Source organism: Toxotes jaculatrix, chromosome 15 (assembly GCF_017976425.1).
Source record: "Toxotes jaculatrix isolate fToxJac2 chromosome 15, fToxJac2.pri, whole genome shotgun sequence".
NCBI lineage: Eukaryota > Metazoa > Chordata > Actinopteri > Toxotidae > Toxotes > Toxotes jaculatrix.
The window spans coordinates 7617500-7627513 of NC_054408.1; the positions used below are offsets into that span (position 1 = coordinate 7617500).

At 43.3% G+C, this 10014-nt stretch overlaps 1 protein-coding gene across 2 annotated transcripts in view; it reads left to right on the top strand.

Annotated features, from left to right (window-relative positions):
- Positions 1–10014, top strand: part of si:dkey-100n23.5 (cyclic AMP receptor-like protein A) — a 45647-nt gene extending 35633 nt beyond the window's left edge. For both annotated transcript variants that reach the window (XM_041057947.1, XM_041057948.1), the window contains exons 12-13: positions 1171–1318; positions 8226–10014. In XM_041057947.1, the coding sequence (XP_040913881.1) occupies positions 1171–1318; positions 8226–8393 (316 nt within the window). In that variant the 3' untranslated portion in view covers positions 8394–10014. The remainder of the gene's footprint in view (positions 1–1170; positions 1319–8225) is intronic.

Below are 10014 nucleotides of genomic sequence, written 5' to 3' on the forward strand. Positions count from 1 at the left end.
TCACCAAAATCAGTACCATTTGAAATAACTGGAGGCAAGTCTCATCCTCTGACTGTTGCGTAGAGACAAATGACTGTGGTGTCTCACACAACCTTAACTTGTAACCACAACACAACAGTCGTTCTTTTCTTCAAATGGTTGGTTTTGTATTTTCATTCCCTGCGGGTCACAAGTAGGTTGGGGATACTTTCCCAACCCTGAGGTCAACCACCGTGGCCACTTAGTTTACTCTGAAAACCAGGAACACCGCACATGCGGAAAATGCTGTGAGCTCTGCGCGGTTTGATTCTCTCGCTAATAGATCAATAAAAGACATTAGCGGCAGGCTAACCCGGCGAGCAGCACTAATACAGGGTTAATCCAGGGTTAATGGCTGAGCAGCATCATTCTCCGAGGCAGCCATTAGTTTGCAGCCACACCACACAATATCAGGTTCACCTCCCAGACATGCTCCAGGCTCCCAGAGAGATAGGCACACGGGGTGGGGGGGGGGGGTTGAAAAGAAAGGAAGATCACCCTCATGAGTCAAGATGAAAATGAGATATCCAGACAGATGAAACCCAATGCAAAGAAATGGGAAGCGATATCGTGGAAGGGGAGTCAGTGTGCAGGGAACGTGCACGGAATGAAAAAGAAGAGGATGGGTCGGTGAAATTGTGGTCAGGAGAAGCTGGAAACTGAGATGAGAGAAAGGGGAGAGAAGGAGAGGAAGGGAGTTGAGCGCTACACTTCTCCCTGTCCTTGTAAAGTGCTGCGTGCTGTCGAAGCGGCAGCCAAGAATGTGTCAGCCCAGCCGTCTCACGCTGCCTAATGGGCTCTTAAACGCTGATATAAAGCTCACTCGCTCTTTCACCCTCCCCTTTTCCTCTCTCCCTCTCTTTTTCTGCCTCTGCCTCTGCTGCTTGCTCTCATTACCTCTCGTTCTCACCCTGTCCCTCACTCTGTCACTCGCTTGTCCTCTCCCTCTCTTTCCGTTGCTCTGTCTATCAACCTCCTTCTCTGTCTTTCCCTTTTTTCATGTTGCCATCGCTCTTCTCCCTCTGACTTCTCCTTCAATTACTCCATCCTCACCTCTGAAGCTCTCCTGCGGGTTGTCTCTTTGTTTACAACTTTTTTTTAATGGATGAACTCAAAACTTCTGCCTCTGTCTCTCTTTCTCTCTCCCACCAGGCTTCATAATGCCTTCTACCCACAGGCTCCATCCTTCTCCCTCACCTTGCTACACGTCCTGTCGGCACCACTCCACGGCTTGGCCAATGCCTTTGTCTTTGGCCTGGATAGGGATTGGTGGAGCCTACTAAGTCCTACTGGCATGCAGGTACAGCAACTGCACACATACATCTATAGCCCCATTCAGACATGCCAGCTTAGTTTAATGTGGAAAGGCGCCACTACTCTTCTGGTATAACCCAGGCCATAGCATGTTAACATGTGCTAATTAGCACCAAACACAGAGTGCAGCTGAGGCTGATGGGGGTGTCATTAGTTCTGCAAGTATTTCATCATAAACCAAAATATTGGGCCAATTAAAATTTTGACGTGATGGCAGCGCTAGATAAAAAGTTAGGGGGATGACCAAAGTTGTTACACTTTCATCCTGATTTGGACACAGATGTCTGTACAAAACCCAAGGGATCCAGTTTCTGGAGACATGAATGTCATAAAATTTTATGCCAATTCATCCAATAGTTGTTGAGATGCTTCAGTCTTTATAAAGTGGTTAACTGACAGACCAACACTGTCTTCCCCAGAGCTACAGGGCATTGCTAAAAAGCCATCTCTTTAACAAACTGATGCAGCCAGTAATGTCACAGATTCCTCGTCTGAAAAGGGTTTTGAAAACCTCTGAATTCCACCTCTCCACCCGTCCTCTGCTGTGTAACTTTGTTTACTCCTTTCAGGGTCACAGGTGGTTGAAGCCTTTCCCGGCATTCTGTGGGTGAACGGCTTATGACTGAATGATTTTGCTGTGGGGTTTTTTTTTTTTTTTTGAGTCCATGCATGCTTGAAATATTGGAATATTTTCAATTTTCGCCATGCTCAACATCCTCCCTCGGATGTTAGTTGTCAGCTAAAGTAGAAGCATATTTAGAGACAAGTGTCTTACAAGGACTTATGCAAAGCTGTTTTGTGAAATAACTCCTAGCACATTCTCTGTTTTAGGCCCTATGAGGCTCTAAATTAGGTGTCAAATCAGGTGGTTTATTGAGTGCTTAAAAGTAATGCAAGTATTGGGGGAAAACTGGCTCCTTGAGAGTCTTAAACACTGTTTAGAGCCAGACAAAATAAAAAAAAATCATCCACGTCCATTTCTTAGGAGGCTTTGTGCTTACTCTTTTTGTGCGCTCTGCTTAATCTGAATTAACCATCTTTATCATTATCAAGGAATGCCAGTTTCAACATTGTATCTCTGGCCAGACTTGTGGACCGTAATTAATTAATTGAAATGATATAGCCAGATTTTCTCAGTAAAAACGAGAAAGCTGACTACTAAGAGCAGGTAGACAACCCAGTCATATAGTGAAAAGGTGGTTATCATGGTGCAGATACTGAATTTTGAAAGCCACCAGTCGCAGTGCCTGCTGAAGTAATTGTTGAGTCATTGAGGTTAACAGTGTTGGACAGATGTTGATGTAATGTTTCTAATCGTTGTGTGGAGGTTGAGTGGAATCACCTGACAGTCATTTCACAGGTTGTGACCGTGCAAGCCTGACATGTGTTTAATTGCTTGATATTAGTTCAGAAAATCACAACACAGGTCAGGAAATATCCATAAATGGGAGCCTGATCAATACAGAAGACTTTACATCAACACTTTAAGATCTGACAGCGACCCTCTCTCTTATTTTTTTATTTAATGAAACAGTCCGTAAAGTTACAGACACATTTCAGTCAGTTCTCAAAAGATGTTGAGTTTTGATTCTCAGAGACATCAGAGACAAAAAAAATCTGTTGATTAGAACTAGCCTATCAACTAAATCTTTATAGCTCTCTGGGAATGATTGTACATCGATTGCAATTTTAAAGCTACACTAAGCAGAAAGACTTAGCTCTGCTTAAAGCTTAGCAACTTATCATGTTGTTGTGACATGTTAGCAAACAACGGCTGGCTGAAAGCTGTGTCGCCCAGTGTTGGTTGTCTTTCCTTCTCTACCCAAGCCTAGTACCCTTTCAAATTTACTGTCAATTTTACAGAATTTACAAAGTGCCATAGCCCTGCTGCACATTTCCAACCCCAATACACAATCAATATAATTAAAGACATAAAGGGGAAGAAAGTAGATTTGGAGCATAAAAATGCAAATTGCAGTTAATCGGGTGAAACATGAATTACTGCCTTTAAACACAGCCAGCGTAGACAGCTTCATCCATTAAAATTAAAGCGTATCTGTTCAGTCAGATGCACATTAGATGGACGACTGAGGAACATGGCTAAAATGTGCCTTGGTGTAGTACTGGAAGTAGGACTGTTTCAGCTGAGAGCAGTAGTCATTTGACAGAAAATGTATTGGTAAGAAGCCTGATTATCAATTAATCGCTCAAGTAATTCTTAGAGCAAAAATGCGAAAAATCCACCGATAATGTTGGATTTCTGTGATCGGAGACTGAATATCTATGAGTCTTTGGTTCTCCATCCATTTAATTATATTGATTTGGGCTCTGGGAAACTGTGATGGGCATTTTTCAGTATTTTCCCCCAGTTCATAGATAAAGTGATGAAAATAATTGGAAGTTTAATCAATAATAAAACTGATTCTTTTTTTGTTGCCCCGGAAATATTTCTAATTCATCTGTATTTCATAATGACTATGTAGTAATGCTGAATTCAACCAAAACTAATACTTCTTCAGAGTTTAAGTTAACTGTGATGTAGTAATCCTACAGAAACCCACTCTTTTTTTCTTTTTAACTTCCCTATTTTGAGCCTGCTTCCTAGTAAGAAATAATTGTAATTGCACTACTTAACTCTCCAAATTGACTTGTACCATCTGTCACAGGTGCTCATACATCACCTATACAGGAAATAATTGTTGGGTCTAGGACCAAAATCCCCTCATTTAAAGAGTAAAATTACAAGTCACTGACTTTATTTTTACCTTTTTTCTCAAACTGAGCTTTTAGGGAAATGTAATGAGAACAAGATTACCAACGGGATGACTTTTTTACATTTGAACCACAAACCACATTGGTTGTATTTCAGTAAACACCACAATCAATATGGTTCTCCACAGATTTGTCTCAATCTACAAACATTGACAGTATCTGCGGATATCAGCCGGACGTGATATTGAACCACAAGCAAAAAATTCTCTGTGGTCTTCACACGTGCACGAACACACACACACACATATATTGTCACCTATTCAGTATCGCCAACCACACTGATAACGGGTCATGAGCGCAACGTGCAAGAGTGGAATGTGTGGTATGACCTTCAACCCAAATGTCAATGTTGCACCGTGGCGAGTCGGGAGAGAGAGGGAGACAGTGGAGTGAAATGGAATCTCAATGTGTTCGTAAATCACACAGAAAACGCTGTTTGTGTGTGTCAGAGAGAGAACGAGACAGAAGGTGAGAAAGAAGACGACAGAGAGAGAGAGAGAGACGCATAATCACACACACACACACAGAGGCGGCATGTGTGGTCGTGCTCTATCGTGACTAACAGCCGGTTGTTATTCATCTTGGCATGCGACTCCCAGCAGCCCCCCACACATCAGGTGTGAGATTGGCGGGGGAGAGGAGGGGGGAGGGGGTGGTGACGGTGGTGATGGTGGATGGGGGGGGGGGGGGGGGGGGGGGGTTGTAACAGCATCAAAACATTCATCTCTCAACGCGACGAATCTGTGCTTTCGTACCAGACAACCCCTCCACCCCTCCTTCTTGGCCCTCGTCTGTGTTGCTCTTTACTTGTGGTGCTTTCAGAGGCATTTAAAGGACAAGCTCAGATTTTTTTTCTGTCTATATATATTAATACATGACTCACATGCCATATATACATTGAAAGAGTCGTTCGTTGGTGGCTGTAATCATTTCCTCCTCTCTGCACTCGACCGGATCCACTCCTAACTTGTCTACCATGTAAGAAACAGGGCACAAAATCCAGAGTCATTATTCCTGTGACTGGCAGAAAAATTGGTTTACGTAAGAATCAGGATCCTTATCTTCTACAATTCTGAATCAGACATTCCAAACATTCATTTTTTCAGGTCATTAATAAAGTTAGGTTTTCTCCCCACTATGTTGATAATTAAAAAGTGGTAGCTTATCATGAGGGCATCTTCAATTAAGGCAAACGTTTGGGCACATTTTGGATTTAATAACTTAATAACTAGCTTTGCAAGACCTTGATTTTGTCAATACATTGTACGCTGTCATTCAGAGACTGACACTTGTGAACCGACAAGCTGCGAGCCAGCCAGCCAGCCAGCCAGCCAACGCACCCGGCACCAGCTACATTTGGTGTAGTCTAGCCCGCAGGTTTTCAAACTGTGAAGCGAGTTCCCCTTCGGTGGTGAGGAAGAGTTGAAAGGGAGACATGGAGGGAGAGACATGAGGCAAAGATATTACCTGTGGTGAAAAGGACAGGTGCATGCCGCTGATTTGGCCCGCTCACCAACACGGTCAGCATTTACAGCAGCGGCAGTGGCAGCTCCTGGAGGCAATTAAGGTGCTCAAGCTGCTACTTCGTAACTCAGTTAAATATGGACACATAGACGTGATGCACATATTTATTTTCATTCAGTGTGACTTAAACTTTCAGAGGATAATGTTATCTGGGATCCGTTATATATAACCATCCATTAACCCTCACTGAACTCCAATGGTACATTGCAAACACTAAGCTGATTTGGCATACGTCTAATGATGTTTGCCAAAGTGTAAAATAATACAGGCTTTAAAAAGGGGAGGGGGTCAAGTTGTAGCCCACATTGGGATGGGGGGGTGGCTGTCGCAGTTTTCTCAGTTTTGTTTATGGAGATTAACTTGATATCGTCTGTTTCATTTCAAAACACCTGTGCCCTTGTTTCAGACCTCTGAATTGCCGCCCACAGATCTGATACGTCCAGTGATTCAAAGAGGTCTGGTGTTGTGCCCATTAATGGCTGTTTTCTTCCACAGCCTTCAGTGTCATTGTTTCTGACACAATGAACTCTGTAACACGTTGCCAAGTCATTGCACTTAACATATTTAAAAAAACAAAAACCAAAAACCAAAAACAAAACTTCATAGTCTGACTCACAGGTGTGTGGGAGTATGATTGTGCATCTTCAGTCAGACAGTGACTTCCTTCAAGACCAGTTACTTCAACAGCCAGTTATGTTTCCTGCTACAATCCAGCAGGTGACAGACATGAGTGAACGGTCTGTGCTCTGGAGTAAGAGCCTAAAAATAGGACCTCCTTTCTGTTTACTGAATTGAAATCGAACTGTGACACCAAGAACAAGAATCGAGCCAAGTCACGAGATTCCCAGAGGTTCCCACCACTTCTTGTTTTCTGTGCAATAATGCTTTCGAAAGTTGAGCAGACGCTGATACGAGACCTCAGCAGTCTCACTTTGTGCAACCAAAACTAAAACTAAGAAGCTGTTTTGATCACAGACGAGCTGCATGTATACAAGGATTTTACAGTAACCAGGTTACTGAGCGTGTCGTTTCACTACCTGCATAACCCCGTTCCCGCCAGGATCTTGGTTTCTGTATGCATGTGAACGTACTGCTGTCTCTGCCTTGTATCGCTTGCTTTATCTAGTCCTCCGTTGTTGTTGTTTTTTCTCTCCTCCACAGCTGTCTTTGACTCTTCTCGTCCTCCCTCTCTCTGCTTATCTCTGTCTCTCTGTACTGTATGCGCGTCTCTTCGCCTGCCTCCTCTGTTCCATATACCCTGCTACAGCCTCTCTGGCATTTATCTCTTACATTATTTCTGCTGCTCTCCTTTGTGTAGCATCTCCCTCCCACCTGTGTGCTTCCCCTCTTGCCTCCCACCCCCCCCCCCCCCACCTCCCCCTTTCTCTCTCCCTCCCTGATATTGATCTGCATTCTAGCCATACAGCTGAACCGCCTGTGGCTCTGCAATGAGCTCACCTCTCACTTCTTCTTCTGCGTGTACGCGAGTGTGCATGCAGGAAAAATCTGCTCCCAGTCTCATATGTCTCAGTATCGCCGCAATCTTAGACTACACAGCCGAGTTTCAGCTGTTTAGAGTTAAACCCCCCACCCACTCTTCTGTGTGATCATCCATGCTGTGTTTTAAAACAGTCGAATTTTTAGTTGTTCTCATTTGCGTATTCTTCTGCTGTCACAAAACCGAACAAGTATAAAATAAGTCTAAATATTTTAATGCGAGCCACAAATGTTACCTGTTAACCATGATCACAAGCTTGTCCAACAAAAAGACCGTTAACACAGCTTAATGAAAACACGTATTTTTGCATGATTGTTTGCATTACTATTTAAAACGTATGATCAGAGAAGTTTATAGGTAACAGAAAGTTGTTGTCTTATCTTTAATCCTGCACAACCACTGATTCTTTTTTTGTTTTTTTTCTCCTGTTCACTCAGAATATAAACAGACCTGCATTAAAGCAGAAATGTTGTTTCAGATAATGGTCAGAAGATGACATATGATCCGAGAAAGGTCCATTTGAGTAATGAACCCATGAGTTTGATGACTTATCAGATGCCAGAGCACTATCACTGAACAGCAGCTTAAAATGCAATGGAAACATTTTACAACTCTGGAATGTTATCAAGGCAGCAATTATTATATCTTAGGTCACAATGATCATGAGGCAAACTGTACAAATAAAACATTCACACTTAAAGCAATCCAACAAAAGATGAACCAGTTTCAACTTGACCCTGCATTTTTTTTTTTTTTTTTTTTTGGTGTTTTTTTGGCTGGAGCCCTCTGCATTGGCACGGGATGTTATTTGGAGTCTGATTTCACAGTGAATGGCAGCCTGTAGTGTTTGAGTCTGTATGTGTGAACGGGGTGAAACACTCTGCCAGCCTTTTTCAGATATATCAACTTGAGTTACTACGTAAAACACCAGCTTATTATGGATAGATGGCCAGAACGGAGAGAAAGAGAGGCATTTTCAAATTTAGCCAGATTAGTGTGAACATATTCTTCACACCAACACAAATAGTGTGTGTTAATTCTAAACTGTGTGTGTGTGCCTGTGCCTGTCTGTCTGTCTGTCTGTCTGTCTGTTCTCTAGCTGGCTCTGCAGTCACGGCTGTGTGACAGGACTCGCATCGGAGAGTACCACCCTGGGGCGGTGCGCTACACACAAGCTGACTTGGTCGACCTCAGCGATGACGACGACGATGACACCAACGTGCTCTTCTACTCTCCTGACATGACCCTGAAAGGCAGAGGGCCCTGAGAGAGAGCTGGACGGAGGGAGACACTGAGAGAGAGAGAGAGAGAGGGTAACAAACGAGCTGGAGGGAAGGAACACGAAGGATGGTCACAGCCAGAGAGAAACGCAGCGGATTAGAAACTGAGAGGGAGAAAAAGAGAGGTAGGGAGGCAATGGAAGGGAAGATTGGGGGGACAGTCAGGCAGATAGAAGCCGGAGATGAGCTGTCAGGTTCCATTATTAATCCCCATCCTTTACTATTTAATATCCTAAAGACACACACACACTCACACACACACACACTGTACAGAGCAGCAGCTCTCTGCAATACTATCATCAGAGAGGAGCAAGAAAGGAGTGGCTTTAAAGATCCTCCTAATGTTAAAGGCATCTGCTGCATCCCAAAGGTCTTAAAACGATTTCCCTCTTTGCGCCTTTTTGACTCCTGCATTCTGCAGCGTTTTGGCATACCACAAAAATGAAAAAATAAAAGAAAAAACAAAGCATAAAGGACTGCTGAAAGGCAATCATAACAAGTTGTTAGTTTAGCATTCGCAGCAATTATCCTTTCACTTCTCTGCAGGGGATGAGGTGAAAAGCGGGCCTTTTTAAAAGGCACCCTGTGTGTCAGCCATGAAAGCATCTGCAACTACACTGAGACTGATCGCAGTCCTGAACAGTTTTCCTGCCGATAGGTGGGAGGTATGGTACAGTGGAAATACAGAAAAGGGTGTTAAAAACAGTAATGATGACTTGGTTAGACAAGCAAGTCCCAAAGCACAAGGAGTTTCTCCTTCCTCAGTATTTGGTTTCTGTTTTTCTCTTTGTATATGGTATTACTGTTGTTGCAGCTTTCGCACAAGTATTCCTTTGAAAGGTATGTTTTGTATTTTTTATGAACTACTAAACTTGTTTATTATTCTGTATTTATAACAGATGGATGTACTGTATATATTTAAGTGTACACTCTATTTTTATACGTGCCTTCGACTAGAATGTGAAGAAAATGCTTCTCTTGGTCCAAACTCTATGCTCTCACATGGCGGTCGTGCAGAGCTGGATTCAATTTATAGCCTTATGAACAACAACAACAAAAAAAAAAACAGAAAGAAAGAAAGCAAAACGTGTTATTAGTCAAACAAACACCCACACAGACGCACATGCTTCTCTCTAAGGTGCCTGTCAAAACAGGTCGGAAAAGATGACACACGCAGCACCCACGGCCGTAGCAACAGCCTTTGATGGTTCATCATCTCATGGCCTGTGTCAGTGGTGCTGAGGGGACAAAGCTGAGGTGTGATTGGCAGGATAATAGAGTCACTTTATATTCAACCTAGGCCCATTTGGTTTTTTCCCCCATATGTAGGTGGCTTCATCACTGCCGGTGCACGCTGCCAGCTGTCAGCTGCCGCTCTGACAAGTTGAACTAATGAACCGACACTTGACCCTTTTTACCCTTGAGTTGTTGAACTTTTCTGCTGGGCGTCAATGACACCAAAGTGCAACTTTAGTTCGCACACAGAGGCCCACCACTGAATTACACACACACACACACACATTTGCACTTGCCCCTACCCCTCTTTTGGCACTGTTGCTCGTTTTACTTGACTGTGCACTCCATCAAATAAATGAGCAGGAGAGACAT